This window comes from Gymnodraco acuticeps, unplaced genomic scaffold, assembly GCF_902827175.1.
Source record: "Gymnodraco acuticeps unplaced genomic scaffold, fGymAcu1.1, whole genome shotgun sequence".
NCBI lineage: Eukaryota > Metazoa > Chordata > Actinopteri > Perciformes > Bathydraconidae > Gymnodraco > Gymnodraco acuticeps.
In genome coordinates, this window is record NW_022990368.1 from 1,312,159 (window position 1) to 1,333,475 (window position 21,317).

Genomic DNA, 21,317 nt, shown 5'->3' on the forward strand with positions numbered 1-21,317 from the left:
AATAGGCTATAACTTTAAGCAAATTGTTATGTAACTTTTGAATATAACTTTTCCAACTCTGATCAAAATGGCTTTTTTAACACAATGTATTAATTGTTTTGCTCGTCTTATGACAACAAGATTCTGACTCCAGGCAAACAGTTTATGCCTGAAGAAGGAAAACACGTGACGCAGAAAACAAACAATCAGGGCGTAAAGTCCATAGATATATGGTGAAGTCCACCGACTGCAGCAGGTCAACTGTGGGAAACCACATTGTCCTAAAGACGATTTAAGCTGCAAGTCCTTCTCGTATTTAGTCTTATCATAATGGAGATTCCAGTATTTACCGTAGATGCCTTTTCTAATCTACCGTTTAGGGGAAATCCCGCTGCAATTTGTCCACTTATGCATGTGAGTAATAATATTTAGGTAAAAGTAGGTCTACATTAATGTCATAATGCCATGCATATCGTATAAGTTGTTGCAATAGGGTTTATAAGGACGTAAAGACACTTCAACTTGCTGTTTCTAAATTGTGCATATCATTTCTTTTTTGTTCAAGGATCAGACTGCTCCTTGTAACTTTTTGATTATTTGGACATTATAGAGTTCCAGTTTTAGTAGCACATAATTCATAAAAAAGGTATAAATTACACAGCATGACATACATGTGTTTCTTATCAATCCATCCATGATCATGTAGCCTACCTCAGTGTTTAATTATTGTAACAATTTGTTTCAACAATCACTGTTTTTTTAACAGGAACTGACAGATGACTTGTATCAGAAGATAGCAGCAGAGATGAACCTGTCGGAAACAGTTTTCATCACCAGCATCAACCCGTCTGACAATTTTACCACAGGTGAGATAAACATTTTAATACATGTAGGATTTAAGATTTGTTTTATGGATTAAAAGATGCACCAGTCTGGGACAGGTTAGCATTTCATTACAATCATCAACCCATTGTTTAACAACTCATGCATTGTTATTGAGACTGGTTGAATGGGGATGAAGCAATAAAGATGCACATATCTGCCAGTGGCCAATGTAAAAGTGCCTCTACAGTAATCACAGTGTCCATTGTGCACAGTTTTATGGTCATGTGCCCATTCCAGCTGGCCTGACATACGGAATACTGTAAAAAATGTGCTAAGGGTGCAACTTTTTAAATTCTGTAGCTGAGAGTACAGTGCATAAAGCAAAGCAGACACAGGACAATGTCACAACACTGTACTTAATTTCAAGCAAACTGTTTCCCTCTTCATAATCTATAGAAAGCACCTCTGTGGAGGGATATGTGTAGACAAAAAGCACCGGTCTGACAATGTGATTAACAGGATCAAGGTTCCGACTGCGATGGTTCACACCAACGACTGAAGTGAATCTGTGCGGTCATGCAACTATGGCCTCTGCAGCAGTGCTGTTCAAACATAAGGGTAAGTTACCAAAAAACAAACAAACATGTACAGATCATCAGATTAACTTCCATTTATAACCCTTTTATGTATTTCTCTCTTAGAGAATGTGAATCCCAAACTGGTGTTTGAGACGAGGAGTGGAGATCTGGCTGTCACGCAGCGGGGGGAAGGGTACGTCATGGACTTTCCTCTCAACCCACCAACAAAGCAGGTTAGTTAGTAAACTTCAATAATATATCACTTATCAAAAACAGAGATTCCAATTTGTTAAAAGAATGACAAAAAGGCACAATAGCTATGTAAATAGCCTGAAGTAATTGAAGCCAAATACTTAGAACATCAGCCTTTATAAGTGGTGAATGCTAGAACTGCGTTTTGTTTTTTTGAAACCCAGAATGCAATAAACACACCCTGGACTAGCAGTGCAAAGTTTTTCAGAAGAAAGTGTTTTCAGTATCCTTTGCAATGCAGTAATTAAGAACACAACACAATTATTCAAACTTAATTTTCTTCTAAACACCTGTTTTCTCAGGATGCCAATGAGTTCAAAGACATCTTAAAGGTAAGTGAGATGCCTACTCTCTGAGAATATGCTTTACAGCAGACTCCTGCTTCACCGTCTACATTAACTAGGCTACTCTCTCTGTGCAATATTTGCAACGTGATTACATTTCTGTGTATTTTGTGTGTACATTATTTTCTTCTTCCCCTTCAGGCTGCAGTTGGAAACCACCAAATCCAGGATGTTTATCTGTGCCCCATCACTAAGAAACTGTTGGTTCGACTGTCTGACAGCTGTGAAAGGTTACCCCCCACACACACACACACACACACACACACACACACACACACACACACACACACACACACACACACACACACACAACACACACACACACACACACACACACACACACACACACACACACACACACACACACACACACACACACACACACACACACACACACACACACACACACACACACACACACACACACACACACACACACACACACACACACACACACACACACACACACACACACACACACACACACACACACCACACACACACACACACACACACACACACACACACACACACACACACACACACACACACACACACACACACACACACACACACACACACACAGTGACTCTTCCTTTGTGCTGCATGTGTTTCCTGCAGGTCAGTGCTCACCAGTCTGAAAGTTGACGCTGCTGCTCTTCAGAGAAGCGAGACGAGTGGAAGAGTCAAAGGACTAATCGTCACCATGAGAGGTAACCGGAGCTTTAAAACATTAGATCCTTTGGTTAGTCTTTAGTTTTATGATTTGTTGGGCCGGACCACAGGCTGTAATCTTAAATATAAAGTAGTTCCAAAGACATGCAGACTATTTTAAGATATAAGTAATAGATTACTGTTCCCTAAAATGCCATGCTAAACTATTTTAAGTTACACTTTTTTAGTTTGTCTTTATGTTGCATCTCACTGTGAGTGGTTGACACGATCATATTATACTTAAATTAGTAGTTATAGCACAGTGTAAGAGTACTCTACTAGAAGTGAGAGTCCTGCATTTATTATTCTCACAAGAAAAAGTACAGAAGTAGTAGCATCAAAATAACTTTTAAGTGCTTAAAGTAAAAATACACATTATGCAGAATAATGTGTATGTATGTGCAGAATTGCCAGTTTAGGAATCATAGCCTATTGTACATTCTTCTAATATATTACTGTAAAATAATTGTACAATAATATATTTTGAACTGGCATATTTGAAATGTATATTAGTTGATATACTACTGGGTAGCTTGGGGATCAATACATTCTTATTGCAGGTCTCCCTTGAAAAAGAGATCGATGATCTCAATGGGACCACCTGGTTAAATAAAGGTTTGAAATTAAATTGAAATAATACCATCATTTGTTAATTTTATTTTGTATTGATAAAAAGCTACTAACTACTCAAATAAGTTGATGTAAAGAACAATATTAGCCTCTAAAATGTAGTTTTAAAGACTATGAAAGTAGAAGAAAATAGAAATCATCAAGTAAAGTATCATACTTCTAAGGAACTGGAATATACCAAGTCAACAAATATGATATTGTAAAAGAACACTATCGAGACGAGGCCTGTGTGAAAACTACAAGCGATGGTTAATAAAATCGTTATTCATCGTTATTCATGATCCACCAATAGGATCCCCAGACTGCCAGCCAGGATACGACTTCTACTCCAGATACTTTGCTCCATGGATGGGCATCGCTGAGGATCCTGTCACTGGTACACTAACATTAAAACTACAAACACTTCTACTGCTGCTGTTTCCCCTAGAATCACACAATCTGACTTAGTTGGCCTGCAGTGTGTGTATGGGGCAACATTGTAAAATACTCTTATAATCAAGTAATCCAACCCATTGCTATACAAGCAACAGGTAGGCTATTGGCTAAACACTATATGTGTCTTTGGAAATGTTTTATCCGGTTTTGTCTTTTGTCTCTCCGCAGGTTCTGCCCACACAGTTCTGGGTAGTTACTGGTCTAAGGAACTAGGAAAGAAGAAAATGCTAGGTAATTAATTTAAACTAATTTCACATTTACATTCACTTTGATCAGCATCTCTAAAACAAATGTAATTTAACTAACCCATAGAGGCAACTATTTTTACCAACGATTCAACAATGTGTTATTATAGTAATAAACACCTGTTATCAAGTTAAACAGCCCTCGATTATTCAGCTGAATCATGCTGACACTCATATCCCCCGCTCTGTGTTTGTGCAGCTTACCAGTGCTCCAGTCGAGGCGGGGAGCTGGAACTAGAAGTGAGAGACGACGGAAGAATCAACATCGCTGGACAGGCCGTCACTGTGCTGCAGGGAACAATCACACTATAGCCACATGCAGGCTAATGAGAGCAGGGGGGGATGGGACAAATCATTATGTGCCTGCTCAGAGAAGCAGACGCATGCTTTGTACGATGTTATCAAAAGTAACAAGACGTGGTTTCAATAAAAAGCAATGCAAAGTCGTGTCAAGTCTGGTCAATCTAATTTAACATCTGACAGGATTGAAAAAACAATTCACACTTTGATAGTATTTATTTTCTTTATTTACAAAATTAAAAAAGTAACAAAACAGTGAGAACATGTAAAATCAGAGGGTGTATTGGGTGAAAAACAGATCAACGGTAGAATCACAGTTGGCTTGGGTCGGGATGTTCTCTGACTTGCTCTAATAATATATATAAAAAAATCTGTCATCAGTTGAATCTTCACAGTTTGTCAGCATCAGGTTACATATGAACATTACATTGTGATTTCCTACACACTCCTTGAGGTTTTCTGGTTGTCATGGTACCAGGCAGTTTCCTTTGTAAAGTTTCGCAGCATTAGGTTTGCATTTAGATGAACGCAAAGGAATTGACTCAAATAAGCTTTTTCTGTAAAACAGTATAACATTTAAAGCTGCTCGATAAAGACAAAATAATGATTGATTTATATCAGTTTGTTATTTATATTTCAAGTCGTTAAGTCTATTCACAGAATAAAACAGAGTACTGTTGATGCAATATTTCTCATCAAGTGTGAATAAAGTCCAGTGACCACCACAAAATAAGAAATGACAGCAAAATGTTTAATTTAGGACTGAAAATGACTGATGTAGCTTCACTATTTTTCAGACAAGTTTTTCCTCCTCCAGACTGCGTTTCAGTTAACGGATTAGTTGACATATTTGAGCTTATCTGACTGATGAACTGTAAGATGTTTGGTCCTGTTCAGAATTAAGAATGACTTACTGTGTTGTGTGTGGAAAAGTTTAGAGAAAGTACCGACAATGAAGTCTTAATTATTGTCACAGTGTATTGACAGAAGTATTTGAACACCAATATCTGAGTCTATGAATCCTGATCAGTCCTAGTTGAGGTTTGATGCACCGTACAGTCATCCAAGCAGTTTCAGTTAAATACATTTGAACTTTACCACCATGTTACAGATGCTCTACTCTTTAGCTATTTTAAAAGTATATTGTTTCACAGCATAGACATTAAAAATTGACACTTTTGATATTGGAGTACTTTTAGCGTGTATTGTATTTTTAAAGGAATCGGCAAAGAATTACAGCTGAAGCCTAAAAGCCTCTATGAGGTCTTGCTATTTCCCTTCCACTTGTATCAGTATGAATGTTTAGAGCCAAAACAGAACATTTATCAGCACAAAATGTCGCAAGAAATGCTGAATGGTGCATATGCTTCAATATTTAAAAAATTGTATACAACAAAGACACCAGAGTTTCCTTGGTGCTTTAGATAATAAAGACTAATTAAAAAGCCTGGTTTCCTCAGCTTGTCCTAGTGTGTTGATTAATGTATCGGTTATACATTGTTAAACTTTTAGCGGAATGTTATTTTTGTTTCAAATATTGACAGTATAGCTATAAGTAGGTTTTGAATTGTTGACAACTGATCCCAGCCTCCAGATCATTGAGTGCATTTGCAGATTGGCATTCATCCTCTGCCCTGTTGAGTTGATCCACAGCGACAGGCTGCTCCACTGAGACACATCGGCGCTCTGAAAACACCACCATGTCTTCAGAGGGTCTTTCACAGGGACATGCTTTGTAAAGCCATGTGGGCTGCTGGAGGGAGCTGGATAACGTGAAGTAAAGGTTCAGGAAAACATTGTGTAGACACAAAATACAATGACATCAACAACAAAGAGGAAATGTGGCCAAATGTATTGATAAATGTATTATTATAAAAGTAAACATCTGGCATACATTTTTTTACGTATATATGTAGATTTTTAAAACCTCCTGATTCTAAAATATTCAGAAACAAATTGGCCATTATAAAAAAAACCTGATACATTTTTTTATTTAATTAGTGTCACTTTAGGACATTTCAATAAGCCGGCCAGCAATTAGGCTTAATTCTAATGTACAGCACTGACGAAATTTTGCAATTTTTGGAATACATGACAAGTGCTAATGCTAACAGTAGTTTCATTGTAGAGTAATTAAATATCCATGTATTATGTTAATGAAGGATATCATGTTCTCTTGCTGGAGATGGCTGAGGAGTTTCTCTACAGGTGCGTAGCGTCGCAGCGTTGAGATCGAACCCACCATCAGCAGCTTGTGTTTCGCCCTGGTGATGGCTACGTTCAGGCGACGCCAGTCCTTCAACAGCTCTCCTAACTAGGAAAGGAGAGGCAGCAGATAGAGGTTATCATTCAGATACTTCTCTCCTGTTCATATGCTTGTCGACTGATGCACATTTTGTGGCACAGAGAAGAGGAAAAAGAGTAAAACACTTACATTTCCATCCTCTGAAGTGCTCCTGACAAAAGAAAAAACGATCAGACTTTTGTCTCGTCCTTGGTATCTGTCGACTGTATTCACCTCCACACCTGCGAACGCAGGGGACAGCAGCAGAGCAGAGATACTCTTTAGCTGCTGTCTGTAGGGGGCGATCACACCAATATCACTGGGCTTACAACCCGCCTGGAGAAAAGTTAAATATCCAGGGGTTAGTAAGATAACTAGCCGTATCAAAACTTGAGCACCGCTTGGGAAACTGATGTACCTTTATGAGCAGTGACAGCAGCTTGCGAATGAGAGCCGCCTCGGTGTGGTTGCTGATGCCTCCCTGCTCCACAGACTCCAGTGCTGGCACCTACATTAAGCAGTGGAGAAAAACAAGATGTTGATTAGCACACCTTGATTCTTTTTCTCACGATAACAGCCCTATTAAAAAGAGCAATATTGTTTCATGTAAATTACTTTATTTTACAGTTAAAGCAGCTTGACCTTTACCAAGAAGCAGAACAAATCAAGGCTTTATTATTGAGTCTACAAAAAATAGCCAAATGTGTCTATGAAAACATCTTTAAGGCGTATCCAAACATTTTAGATGGAAGATGCTTGACTATCGTAACAGAAGTCATTTGTATGCTGCATGACATTCACAGAAGCTTTAGACAAATTAAAACTAACTAGCACCTTTATTAAAAGCTTAAATATTCCAGTGAAATATCAATAGCTTCTGCTTGATGTGCACTGTATATTCCACGCACCATGGAGCAATCCAGGAAGCAGACAGGGCGGCTGGGCAGCAACGTGTTCTGTATCCAAGCCAGGTCGAGCTCTGGATGAGTCTCAGCGTACGCACTGAGCTCTGATTGGACGGACAGCAGGAAGGGCAGAGTGAGCAGGGACGAGGCCGTCTTCTCCGATCCACACTCCAGACGGCCCTCATACATCAGGGAGTTACTGAGAGACATGATCTGCCTGCAAACACAGAGCACACACACTGTTGATTATTGTGGGATTGTCATGTTTTTCTAAAGTTGTCACATTAATATTTTCTCTTCAATGCTAAAGCAAGCATTACCAGTTTATCTTAAGATCAAATTATATTCACAACAAATAAACAGGAACATATTATTGAAGCAAGCATTGTTGTCTGTGATTGCATTTGTACCTATTCATCCGGTACTGTACATTGAGTTGGACCACTGCTTCATCATGGAGCTCAAGTCGTTTAAATAGACTTTCATCCATGCCAAGTGACCTGGAGGAAAAGAAAGAAATGTAAAACTGTTGTTTATATTAAGGTCAAACTCACATGTTGAAGCTTGACCTTAACTTAATGTCAAAACATTTCTCATGTTTTAACTTTATAAAAGACAAATAACTTAAATAAATGTTATTAACACAGTATTTTTGTATTGTTTTATCAACATACACCATCTGCAAACACACACACTTTACCTGGCCTCCTGATTTTGCACTATTGGTGGCAGCTGTTGGTGATCTCCAACCAGGACGAATCTCTTGGCGTAGAACAGCGGTCCCAGACAGATCGGCTGGCTGATCTGTGAAGCCTCGTCTATGATGCAGAAATCAAACCGCCGACGTGTGAATATGGGATGCTTGATGCCCATACAGGTGGTTGCCACGACCAGCTAGACAGAAAGACACAGAGAGAGAGACAGGATTGTTATGAATGGTAAAAAAATAAATAACTCACTTTATGGAAGAGTTTTTTTTTGTATTATGATGTTTACATGAAGTCAGTTGCAAAGAAAAAATTGTAAAAATATTCCATACAAAACTCCTCACCTCCTTGTTATAAAGCTGCTCCAACTCCGAAAGAGACTTAACTCCCTTCTTTCTCGCACTTTCCTCTGTGTAAGGCAGGATGTCTGGATGAACCTGGAGAGCGCAGCAGAAACGAGGAAAATCAGAGGGTTCTAAATAAAGAGTTGTAGGCTGCGATTGAACACTGTTTGTTGCTTAGGATGAAATGACCAAGCAGCATCTTTAGTGGCAGCCATGATGAGAGCTGTTTGTATTATTTCCTTTAGCATTTAGCATAGAGTATACTTGACCAATCCTTAACAAAAAAAAAGGGGATAATGCAATCCCACAATTTCTTGTTGCATCTCCATGTCAGACTCGCGTCATTAAAATCCTCTTTCCGCAAATGTACGTAGACTTGTCGGGTCAGAATCTCTTAGCACCTTGATTGCCTTATTCTGAAGTCCTTATGAATTGTCCTTCACGTCTTTCCTTGACACCATGACGATTAACGTCGAGGTCAAGTCAATTTTGACCTATTTTTCGTACTTTACTGAATAACAGATGTCAAATAGCCCACCTTCAGCCCTTTCCCAAGACGCAGAAATCCAACCCGGAAACGCTTTAACTTCAGCAGGATGTTGTCAACAGCAGAGTGGGTGTAGCTGGTCAGCAACACGCTGAACCCACACGCGTGAAGGATGCGAACCTGAAAGAGTACAGAGAGGTGGAGAAGAGAGAGTAAGAGCTCTGTTCTCACTGGGAAGGAGATCATTTCCGTCTCAGTTCACAGATCGTGGTTAGGAGTTTACCAGGGTGCAGATGGTTGTGGTTTTGCCCGTGCCTGGCATGCCGACGATCAGCGTGTAGTCTTTAGATAACAACACCTTCTTCATGGCCTGCTTCTGGGGTTTGTTAAGACCTACACACAATCACACAAATGCATCAATTTAACCGACAGGCATTCTCTATTGTCTTCATGTAAGAAAGTCATTCATAATTTATTAAATGTTAGAAAAGGTTCAACTTAAAAAAGTATGAAACTATAACTGTGCAGTTTTTGGGGATTAAATGGTTACCCTACAATAACTGAAAGTAAAGCTAAATGTAATATAGAAATGGGCAAAAATAAATAATGAGACAGGCAGCATGGAAGAACAGAGCAGGTTACAGAATATCTGTCTCACCTTTGAGGATGTTGGCCACAGTGTCCTTGGCCTCTCTTGGCAGAACAGAGCTGAGGTTGGAAATAAACTCTGGAGGACGAAGGTCAACGACCAGCTCCCTCAGACGATCACTGCAAATATAAAATGCAGGACGTCATCATCTTCAATGTCACCTAGTTAATTTCCTACATACATACTATGCCATGATAACTTTGCATTGCTGCATTTTGCTGTGCCTACCTGTCCTTACTGTTTACCATCAGTCTGGAGAGATTGGTGAGGTGAGTGCTGAGACCCACCACACCTTCATCAGCGTCCAATCGAAACAACACGCCACTGAACTTAGACAGGTCTCTAGAAAACACAATGAACAGCAAAACAGGTGTTCATCAGGTTATTGACTTTTAAATGAGCAGCTTGTAAAGGAAAAGTCCAACTATTGGCTGTCCTATAATCCATCTTTGGTTGAAATATACTTCAGCAAGCATGTTTAGAGAGAGCGAGAACAGCCAAACATTCGAATAAACGCCCAGGGGAAATCAATTAGCACCAGATTATGCAAATAAGGGCAGAAATGCAACAAAAAAAAGAAAACCTGCAGCCTATATATACACCAGTTGTGAAGTTGATATGGCTCCTTTTTTTGTGTTTTGGAGCTTATAAAAACTTAAATCTGGGTTCTTTGTTGTGTTTGGTAGTGCATCCCACCACACAGCATCTTCAAAGCATTTTTCTGTTTTTTTGATGGCCTACAGATTTGACAAGTAAGCTTCACACAATCCAGAGTCGATGGAGTACTAAATCGTTTTCTCTCACAGAAGGGGTGGGACTTAATTGTTTTCACCTGTCCAGAGTGCAGCTGATCGATGTCCTGCTGACCTCACACAGGTATCCTGTTGCTAAACCAACCAGACGACCTTCCTGGTCGCTAACAACGATACGATCTCCGCTGGCCAACCCGCTGCTCACCAAACTCTTCTGTGGCACTGCGCTGCTTCTCTGGAAGCTATGGAGGAAAACCCCTTCAGACTGCACGGTCACCGGGCCGCTCAGCTGCACATTCCCCACACAGCTCCCATTCTTCTCACTGGAAAAACAGAGCAGAAAAAGCAAAGGATGCATATTAAGTATAATACAGTATGGTTTTATGGCAGGTGTTGATTGTAATGGAAGTGTTTACATGTCTTTTTACCTCTCCTCAGGCTTCTCAAGCCACACACGCTTTCTGCCATTCTTGGCCTCCATGGTGCCAGCCTCAAGGCAGCAGAGCAGCAGCCAGTGGGAGAAATAGCTTAGATGAGGTGGGATCAGGTGACCCGTCTCCTGCTGGAGGAAGTCACGCACAACATCCTCACAGTCGTCTGCAGAGCTGCCGTCAAGAGACCTGAAGGTAGAGAGAGGACAGTTTAAGTTCAGTCGCACAATTAAAAATACACAAAGATAGATGAAATACAATGCAGGAGGAAGTAGAGAAGGAGGAAACAGGGGCAATAAGACAGGAAGTTGTGAGAATAATGACAAAGAAAGCTTACCTTTCGTATAAAGCACAGTTTCTCTGCTGAGGACAGTACTGGCAGGTTTGTCTGTCGGTCAGGATGTCAGGAAGTCGAGTCAAACGGCTCCGCTTCGCCTCTTTCTTCACACAGTTGTGAATGTGATGAACCAAAGTGTTCCTCAGCTTCAGCAGCTCTGAGACAAACAGAGTTCAGCATAAAAGGTGATGAAGGAGATGCTGCTGTGGATTCATCATTATTTCAAGCAAACAAAATGTGATTGTAAATTAAGGTTGTGGTGGTAAAATAATACATGTATGATAATATTGTTTAAAAATATCAAGGCACTCTTAAAAAATGTCCATGTTTGCTTCTTCCAACACAAATAATGATTTGATTATGATTAAGTGATGAATATTATGATACATAAATATTCCCCTAGAGAGAAGAAAATCATACATCTAAGAAAGGATTGTACAATAATTAATGAAATAGAAAGATGTTTTAATATTATTGTAAACAGCTGGTGTTGGGCAGGTTGTAAACGTGTGTGTGGACCGTACCTCTGCGGTCCATGTGGCCGGCCACCACAGGGTGCAGGTTTCCGGTCTTCAGGTAGAGCAGGAAGCCAGCTTCAGAATTGTATCTCTCCAAGCTCATCAGAGTGTAAAGAATCACCTACACACACACAAGGCTTATTCAAGGTTTTCAAGGTTTCAAGGCTTTTATTGTCATGTGTGCATAGCTACAGTGTAGTTATGACAATGGCAATTTTAGGTCACAGGCTCCTCCAACAGTGCAACACAATAAAACAGATAATAGTGCAAGTAAATTGAATATAATAGAAACAGAATATAATAGAAACTGTGCAATTATAACTATTTTGTATATCCTGTATGTTTATATTAGAAACATACATATGGTATACGGTCCTGCACTTCTGCTTTCAACATAAAGATATTTACAGAATCAAAATTCCTTCATATCAGTCAATCCTAACAAAGTTCAAAGTAATCTACAGATAACACCAACCTGACTGCGATGCTCTATGGAGTTTGACTCTTTCCCAGTTTTCAGCTCCAGGGGGATGGTCTTCTCCTCCAGCCTTCTGTAACTACCACTTCCTGGTTTTTGGATTCGTACCCGTGCCGTCACGTCGATTTTCCCTTTCAGACCAAACCTGGGTGACCACACATTCTCCTCTATATCTGCCAGCTCTGCTACCGTGACAACCATCGCTGAGTCCTGACATCTGCCTGGAGCTTTGCTGTTGCTAGGGCTGAGGTGATTGAAAGAGGCAGATTATCATCTCTTTAAAGTGACGAATCCTTAGCAACAATCAATAAGGCTTTCGATAAAGAATATTTGAATAGTCGTTTTCTTGTTATAGTAATTATTTAATGCAAAAATTGCAGAAAAAAAACTGATTTTCTCAGTTTTATGTCATATTAAACTGAATATTTAAAATACCGTTTGTAATGGACTGACAAAACAAGATATTTAAAAGATATCAGCTTGAATCAACATTTCTCTAGAATAAAAAAAGTAATCTAGAAAATATTTGGCAGATTAAACAATATTGAACGGCCCAAAAGTGTGTGTGTGTGTGTGTGTGTGTATACATTTTGATGCTGATGGCTGTTGGCGATGAAGAGCTGAGGTACTGCTTTGCCCAACGCTCCAGTGAGGGCAGATAATCGTGCAGTTCCTGCTTCATCTCTTCTTGACTCACACCCAAACTGTACCTACAGACAAAAAGATGACAAGGACAAATAACTGAGCAAGACGGAAACAAATTTCAACAAGTGAAATACGGAAAGCACCTTTTTGCTGTTATTTAGTTAATGGTTAAGTTTTTTTTGTAAAACAGCAAATGTTATAAATTCACACAGAAAAAGGTCTGCAGCAGCCTATTGGGTACAATCGAACCACTTACATATCTACCAGGTACTGAGGACTGCATAGGGCTTGGTCTGCCATTTTAGTCAGTGTCTCCAACGAAAAGTCTTTAGCTCTAGCTGCCCTCTGGAAGACCTCATGGACAATGGTGCCATTCAGCATCTGTTTGGAGCCACCGTCAAAAGTCTACATCAAGGGAGAGAGAAACCGAGAGAGCAGGAGGTATTGTGGTAAGTGTACTGTCCAAAAAACATGAAAGCACAGGTAGTGATAATATAGTTAGTGAATCCTCTTACCTTGAACATGTCTGCCAGTACTGCACGCCTCATGCAGCGGATGGAGTTTGAGATGCTGGTGCCTGAGATAAGGCTGTCAGGCAGTAAAACCAGGAAGCCCTGCTCCCTGCCCACCACCCAGGAGCCCCCGTCAGAGACCCCCTCCAGATGCACCACATCCCCACAACACACTGGGGTCATCTCCCTGCAAACACACAAGGAGTTATTACTTTATACAGATATAAAGAGACACACAAATATGCATAATGAAGACATAGAAGCAAATATACAGATATACTGTCTATAATAAAGTCGAGAAGTCAGTGATTCCTCCAAACATCTGGGCTGCACCTGGGCAGGGAAGAAGCGATTTACGATACGCTGAAAAAAGGATTTGAATAAGGCCTTTTCCAGACTAACAGGTCAAGATTGATTTTAGCACTACAGATCAAAACCACTTTTGAAGGTGGTTCGAAATGCAATTCAAATACAATTGCTAAGGGTGTCTTTTACAACAACACACACAATGGGCTACTTTGCGTGGGGCCGCACACTTCTTGCTGCACTTTTAAATGTTGCAAAGACCTCAGCAGGGAACATTGCATCACATCAACTCATGAAGAAGCTAGTGACACACAAAGGACTGAACACTTCATAAAACTGATGGACAGTCTTTCAGTCTGAACATAGCAACCTAACAGTGTTAACAGACAGAAGAACAGAGAGCCATACCATCCATCTTTCAGCAGACACGTCTCAGTTGGATGTTGAGATTTGAAGCATGTGATGGTCAGGGTTTTTTTGCCAGGCTTCTCCTCCACATCTAACACCCAGTAGCGGTTGTTAAGTCCTCCAGAAAGAATCACATGGTCTGGCACCTTACTGTATGAGCAGACAGGATGTATATCAGATAAGCTTGAGTTTTTTTGAAATCGTCATGCATCATTTCCCAAAAAAAACTAAGCCATTGCACACCTGAAGAATAAACCTATCATTTCTTGTATCCTTGGAAACTTTCCAGTTACAAACTCACTTTCCTATGAGGTTACTAAAAGTCACACACTAATTTACTAACACAGCTTTCCCCCATCTTATCAGTCACAAAATCAAGTTCTTCAACCTGCATGTGTTACATGCTCTTCCCCCTCTGCAGCCAGTGTGTTTCTTACCGTGGTTTTTTGGATTTCTCCTCTATGACAAGACCTTCCTTATTGTCCATCAGGTCATCAAACCAGCTGTCGTCCACCATCTCTTCCGCAGGACCGCTTGACGTCATTCCTGGATTTTCCACTGTTAAAAAAATGATCATAAAACCTTATCATAGAAACTAGCTAAATAGTAATGTTTGCATGTATACTGTATTGATAAACTATTGATCTCTTAGAACTCTATCAGCTTACCTCCAGCCTGCTGCTGATCAGATGATGTCGGGTCGTCTCCATTGGATGTCCGTGCTGCTGTTGTAGCTCCTGCCCTTTTAAGGTCAAACTCTCGCGGCTCTACACTTCTCTGCATCGCCGGTGAGATACTTTGCACACTAGGTTTATGCATGTGAGCAGTAAGAGTGTGAGTATCTTTATCCGGACGAGTGTGTAGGTTTCCATTTGCTTTCTGCCCCGTTATCACAGTAAAACCAGTATCTTTCTCCTTTTCATCTCTCTCTTTCTGACGTTTTCTCTGTTCCTCTAAAACCTTTCCCTTTTCATTAGAGACAGACTGACCCTCTGATTGGTCACCGGGGCAACGAGGTGTCCTCAAAGGGCCAACTGGCTTTGCTGGATTGGCATTTCTTGGTCTTTTGGCATTGTGAGACTCTTGAGGAGGGCTGATGACTCTTTTCACGGAGGCAGAGCATCCCTCTTCCCTCTTTGCGTGTCCTCCCTCCTCGTCCATAACTCTCCGTGCTCGTTGACCTTTAGATCGGGGACTACGACAGATGGGTGACAAGTGGCCGAGTTTCTCCAGACCCGCCACCAAACCTCTGCCGGGCCGGGGGCTCAGTCGACCTCCATCACTGGATGAAGAGGACGAAAGCTTGATCTGACTGTCGGGGGTCTCGGGTACAGAGAGGAGGAGATCTGGGGAGAGGGGTTGAAGGTTTTCCAGATCCCAGAGGATGCTCCTCTTTAAGGGGGAGTGGGGTTTTAACGTGGAGGTTTGGCCATCTGTGATCTGAGGTTCAGTCCTGGCAGGTGCAGTGCCAGTGACGGGTAATTTTGCGGAAGACAACACGTCCTAAAAGCAACACAGTCAAATTAGTAAATGGTAATATATAATTAATTCTCTGTTTATGTGAATCAAAGAGAAATGCATTAAAGCACAATAAAAAAAGAACATTAAAAAAAGAAGAGTGAAGCGGAACCAACTTCAAAAAGGTGTTTAAGAGAAAAGAAGAATTTACTGCCCACAAAAACAAAAACACAAAAGCACAGAACCTCTGAACCTATGTTATTGTTTTGAGAGTTTATTGTGTTTTATTTGACTAATATATACATTAACATTAATGATATCTCAAATTGTTCATCTTCCAAATAATCAACAATTAAAATAACTTATAATGTCTACATAAGGTTTAGAAAAGGTACTGACTTATAGAAATAAAGGAATCATAACAAATTGAAAAGACGAGAAAGAAACAATTAACGAAAATAAAATGTACCTTCTGGTGATTTTGGGAGAAGAAAGATAAGATGTTCTTCTGCCCTCCTGGCGCCTGACGGAAACAAAACAAACATTACTGGTGCTTTTAACGCTCGTTTTTAGTCAAACTGAGCATATGGTTGAAATGAAAGCAACATTTCAGACTGTAGAAAAGCTCTTCCTGCACATAAGCTTCCCTTTAAGTCATCAGTTACAAAGGATGTCATAATCTTATGGTTTATGTCTAAATGAACACAAAAAGACTCACAACACATGCAAGTTACATGTATATCCAATAGGCAATTAAGAACCTGATATATATTGTTGTTTGTATTTAACTGTGTCAGTAAGGTGTTTTATCTTTGTGATAAATGTCAATAGTAGGTGAATTATTACGTTCAGTATTAAGGGCTACTGTATATAAGTCTCATTTGAATTCAGGCTCATTATTTGACAAATGCATCTTAAGCTCATTGTTATTATTTTGGGCACTGGGGAGATCTCATGCACATTATATACAAAACACTTCCTTACACTACAGTGTTGGCAAGGGGGAACACATGCTGCATTCATACACAGCAATCAAACCAGGCAGAGCAGAACTGAGCTGAAAAGAGACTGAAGGGCTAATGATCGGTGACAGCTGCTACAACTAACCGTCTGATTAGAGGCGTTTTTAAGAGTTACTGTTGAATTCCTCGTCATGTTTTCATATGAAATAAACAGCTCGTTAATCCTTCTCTACTCACCTTGGTATTCTTCAGTTTGGTCCTGTTCATGGTGTCTGGTTAAACGCAGCCGTGTGTCTGTATTTATCTGCGTTTCTTCGCTAGAGCTGTTTATTAGCAATATGTTTTGAACGAACGGATCAACGGTGTTGTCAACGGAAGGCTAACCTCCTCGGCTTCTGCTAACGACACAGAGACTATTTTACCAAACTTTAAACTTCTCTGCATCTCCACAGCAGGGGACTGCGTGAGTTAGTATTGACTTCACTAACAACGGTACTGTTCCGTGACAACCACCGGACTGTTTCAATGTTTTGCAGCCATCTTCTTGGTGGTCTTTAATTTGTTTCCAACGTCTGGCGCGCCAAAGTTTTAGTTTCGCGCAACGGAAGTGGCGACAGAGCACTTCCGCGTAAACGTTTTTAATCAGCGACAGAATAAAAAAACGGTTACCTGACCAAACTCTAAAAGTAATAATTAATCGTTATACATTTAGTTAAATAATTAAACGAACCATTATTGACCACACTCATAGTTCCTATATTCAATGTAAAACACATTATATTATTGTTAAATGACAAACAACACTCTGTTAACCAAGCATAGATGTATAGCAGGGGACTTTAATATCGGACTTTCAACTAATAGCTAATGTGCCTTTATAAATTAGAGTTAATTAACATGATAACATGCTCCTTTCTTAAGTGCAAACTGTTTCTATTAACAACCTGTATTATACGTTTGGCAGAGTAATGCTACTGTAGTAATGCTTTTGGAAGATAATGCATCTCCATAAAAATACGTGTTGTACTGTTTATGTTTAATGTGCAGCGTTTAAAACCCTATTTCCTCAGGCAGGTATTTGGGTATGTGGTATATGGTATATAAAGTATAGTATTACCTCATGTGCTGTAGGTAGGTCAACTTATTTTCCAGATCAGGTTCCACAGTTCTGGTTGATATTCCATTGTTTGTCTTTAATATGGACTTTGAAAAGGCTGTTGCAGAGTTTATGAGGCAGTTGATCATTAGTCCCACCCTCCTGTGCTCTTATCTTTGGAAAACAATGATTAGACTCAGGGACAGTTTTATCATGAGGCCATAAGACTGTTCAACTCCTGAGCTCTGCTTAGTGCATTGATTTATAACACTGCAATACTCATCTGTGTATAGGACACTTTTTAATTACATGTTCATACAATAAAGAGCACGTTATTCTTTTGTACAGTTTTTAATTTTGCAGTCCATATTATCCATGTATATAGTTTATTTATTCCTATTTACTTGCACCATTGCGTTACTTGCACTATTTTATTGAACTACGCAACGCAACTAACCCTAGAAATAATTCAGCTCAGGGATTGGACCATTTGAAATTGTTTGTTTTAATTAAAATAATATACAACATTTACAAACACACTTTAAGGCATTATAGACAAAATTATTACATTTTGAGGTCAGTTCAAATGCCGACTTCCTTCCTTCTTCTTTTTACCTTGTTTGACAAGTTTAACAAAAAGAGGTTTGAGAAATAAGTGCGTTGAACACAAATTATTTTTCTTCACGAGACCATTTATATAAATGTTTCCATAATTAGTAGTCCATGATCCTACAGTACAACACATTAGGAACAACGTGGATAAAATGGTGTGAGTTTTTATCTTATCCATTTCCTTCTCTCAAATAAATACCATGGAGTACGTCTAGATATTCTCTCCTGTGTGTGTCTTCATATGAATAAGTAAATGGGATCGCCGAATGAAACCTTTCCCACAAGCGGTGCAGCTAAACGGCCTTTCCCCTGAATGCGTCTTCATGTGGCGCGTGGGATTAGACTGAGCACTGAATTTCATATCACAAACAGTGCAAATGTAAGGTTTCTCACCAGTGTGAATTATGGTGTGCTTGATGAGATCTGCCTTCTCTCTAAAACTTTTAGCACAGTCGGTGCAGCTGTGAGGTTTCTCTCCTGTGTGGATTCTTATGTGGGGGTTCATGTTTCCCACTTGTGTGAACCCTCGGCCACAGAAACGGCATGTGTGCGGCTTCTGTCCGGACTGAGAGTTCATGTGAGTCTGAAGGGAAGAGCGCTGGATGAAGCTTTTACCACACACACCGCAACTGTAAGGTTTCTCTCCTGTGTGTGTCTTCGTGTGGCGAGTCAGAATGGATTTAATACTAAAGGTCTTGTTGCAAACGCTGCAGGTGTACGGCCTCTCTGCTGTCTCGTGCTGAGGATCCTTCATGATGACACCTCCACCATCTCTCCACCATTCATTGTCACTAGTTTCACTCATGTTAACGTCACTGGCGGATAAACCACAGTCTTCTTTCTCAGCTTTTGATTTCTTGACCTGTTTACATGAGCTGCTGCCGGGCAAATTGTCTTCTTTATTATCCATTTCTTGGTTTTGGTGTGGGAACTGAATTCCATCTTCCTCATTGCTTTGCACATGAACTATATTGAACGCCGTTTCTTTTGCATCAGCTTCCTCTTGCTGCTTTTCACCTGCCGGAGCAGACCTCAGGTTCTCCTCCTGCTCCTCTTTGATCTCCAGGGGCTCCTGGTCATCCTGGTCAATCTTTCTCTCACAGAGATCCTGCTCAGAGGGAGCGTATTTTACCTGGACAGAGGGCTGCAGGGGGGCTGAAGGGGAACACACAGAAAATAAGTACATTATTGAATATTTCGGTTTTTTGTTTGTCAGAGAGTTACATGAACATGTTTTTCAGCAGCCTATAAGAATTTAGCTTTTTGATGTCCTTATTAAGTCTGAAAACATGGTAACAGCAACCATATTAGTGCAGCCTTTTCACAACATGTGCAATAATGCTTTACTTTAAAAAAAAACAAAAAAAAAACCCTACTCTACTACTTGACTGGATGGTGGACAGAAACATAATCACCAACTAATAAGATAATCAATTAATCATTTACAGCAAGTGATTTGTCCAAAAAATATGGCAGAAAATGCTTGGCTTTTTTTAGCCCTTCATCCAAGGAGATTTCCTGTTTCTTTGTATATATGTTAAACTGAATATGATAGGGTTTTGAACTATCAAAAGGCCACCTATTAGTTTTTACCTGTGTAAGAGTTTGAAGGCAGGAAGTACTTGCTTTATATCTTGTTATTGTTAATTTGTAAATTCAACATGTATATTTTCTACTTTCTTGTTTTTATTTATTTATTTTATTTGTATTGTACAGTGCCATGTCTTTTTATGCTGCTGCAACACAAACACTTCCCAAATTGGGATCAATAAAGTACTTCTTATCTTATCGATAAATAATTGCACCACCCAACAGCAATCATACAGAAAGAGAAGGAAGGAGGAAAAGTTGCTGATACATATTTATTTTGTAATAGTATAAAGAATAATACATGATAATTAAATGAAAATGAAATAGACCCACGTTTTGTTTCAAGGTACCAACAACAAACACACACTATGTTGCCAGTAACAGCCATTTTGCATCCCCCTCCCCCTCAGGGATGCAAAATGGCGCTATTTACTGTGTGACCAATATTTAGGGTGTGGCCCATAAGACTGCAGGCTCTGTTACATGTGCACAATGGTAACTCTGATTTAAACAGGAGTAAGGTCCCTACATTTTAAAGCTGTCTAAAGGTCAAAGTTCACCTGAGTGTCACTCACCTTTACATCCGGCCAGGCTTCTTCTTTGTTGCTCGATCTCCTGTTTTGAACGCCAAACATTCTCCTCGTAGTCTTTAATAGTTGTTTCAAAGATGCTGAATATTTCCTCAGCTGCAGCTTTAAGTCTCTCATTGACCAAAGCTTTTAATTTCTCTGTTTTAAACATTTCTGCGGTTACAGAAAACCTCCTGACGGGCTGCGGGCTGGGTTGCCAGGTGTGGCGATAAACCAGCAATCTCATTCCTAAATCAAAGTTGTGTCCGTCAAGACACTCATCCTCTTTAAAATAATATGGGTTTAAAGATCTCAAAACATTGTCTTATATTTTTAAATAAATCTTGTTAAAATAATTCAGCTAGGGAGAATCAGATTTGACATTGAATATTAGGTCTCCACTTAATAGCCTAAAATCTCTAGGGCAGGCCTATGGAAAGCAAATTGGACTACATGTTTTTATTTAATCGACTCTATATTATTAAATTATAAGCTACTATAAGGCGACATCTAATAATTCAATTCATGGATGTTTAACATGTCAAACCACTGAAAGATTGACATTGTGTATTTATATGTTAATTTGTATTGATTAGTGTGGGCGGCTTGATGAGCTTTTTGCAGAGCTAAATAGTAAAGCGGACATTGTGTTTCAATAGAAAAATTAGCTAAATATGGCATTAATACCAAGAAACCCCATTGAAAATAATAATAAAAACGGACATGGCAACACAGGTTGCAGACAGAAACTCAGGCACACAATGGACCCTCTGCAGGATGGAGCTGTGCTGCCCCCCACTGGCCATGAAACCTAACACTGAAACTCAATCAAAAGGGTTGATCATTTTCGACAAAGTATCTGATATAACATCTCAAAGTCTTTTCAACAGAGGTTTTAAACAGGTAAAATATGTTTTATGGATATTCACTTTGCAGTTTTTAATGTGAACATTTAAAAAACAGGA

At 39.7% G+C, this 21,317-nt stretch overlaps 3 protein-coding genes across 5 annotated transcripts; 1 reads left to right on the forward strand and 2 right to left on the reverse strand.

Annotated features, from left to right (window-relative positions):
* The first annotated feature begins 218 nt into the window (after window positions 1–218).
* LOC117551410 (phenazine biosynthesis-like domain-containing protein 1) lies at window positions 219–4,449 on the forward strand. The gene is made up of 10 exons (XM_034224301.1): window positions 219–393; window positions 746–845; window positions 1,324–1,422; window positions 1,506–1,615; window positions 1,937–1,966; window positions 2,120–2,208; window positions 2,600–2,691; window positions 3,615–3,698; window positions 3,926–3,988; window positions 4,202–4,449. The coding sequence occupies exons 1-10, from the start codon at window positions 310–312 to the stop codon at window positions 4,312–4,314; spliced, it is 864 nt and encodes a 287-aa protein (XP_034080192.1). The 5' UTR covers window positions 219–309; the 3' UTR covers window positions 4,315–4,449.
* A 62-nt stretch (window positions 4,450–4,511) lies between these two features.
* Window positions 4,512–20,628, reverse strand: dna2 (DNA replication helicase/nuclease 2). 3 transcript variants are annotated; one of them, XM_034224300.1, is made up of 27 exons: window positions 20,359–20,628; window positions 18,587–19,348; window positions 17,603–18,196; window positions 15,993–16,046; window positions 14,734–15,568; window positions 14,503–14,623; window positions 14,066–14,215; window positions 13,355–13,538; window positions 13,096–13,244; window positions 12,782–12,904; window positions 12,192–12,438; window positions 11,723–11,837; window positions 11,199–11,355; window positions 10,859–11,050; window positions 10,511–10,753; window positions 9,907–10,020; window positions 9,688–9,797; window positions 9,313–9,422; window positions 9,081–9,209; window positions 8,543–8,635; window positions 8,192–8,385; window positions 7,902–7,991; window positions 7,495–7,708; window positions 7,005–7,094; window positions 6,737–6,922; window positions 6,470–6,616; window positions 4,512–6,074 (listed from the first exon to the last, which is right to left on the reverse strand). In XM_034224300.1, exons 5-27 carry the CDS (start codon window positions 15,224–15,226, stop codon window positions 6,021–6,023), a joined length of 3,705 nt encoding a protein of 1,234 aa, XP_034080191.1. In that variant the 5' UTR covers window positions 15,227–15,568; window positions 15,993–16,046; window positions 17,603–18,196; window positions 18,587–19,348; window positions 20,359–20,628; the 3' UTR covers window positions 4,512–6,020. The 3 variants fall into 3 exon arrangements, with proteins under 3 accessions (XP_034080191.1, XP_034080190.1, XP_034080188.1); XM_034224299.1 differs by having other exon boundaries at window positions 17,603–19,348; XM_034224297.1 differs by lacking the exons at window positions 17,603–18,196; window positions 18,587–19,348; window positions 20,359–20,628 and adding an exon at window positions 16,723–17,591.
* On the reverse strand, window positions 17,730–20,599 carry LOC117551404 (zinc finger and SCAN domain-containing protein 12-like). The gene is made up of 3 exons (XM_034224290.1): window positions 20,359–20,599; window positions 18,587–19,348; window positions 17,730–17,755 (listed from the first exon to the last, which is right to left on the reverse strand). Exons 1-3 carry the CDS (start codon window positions 20,597–20,599, stop codon window positions 17,730–17,732), a joined length of 1,029 nt encoding a protein of 342 aa, XP_034080181.1.
* Window positions 20,629–21,317: the final 689 nt, after the last annotated feature.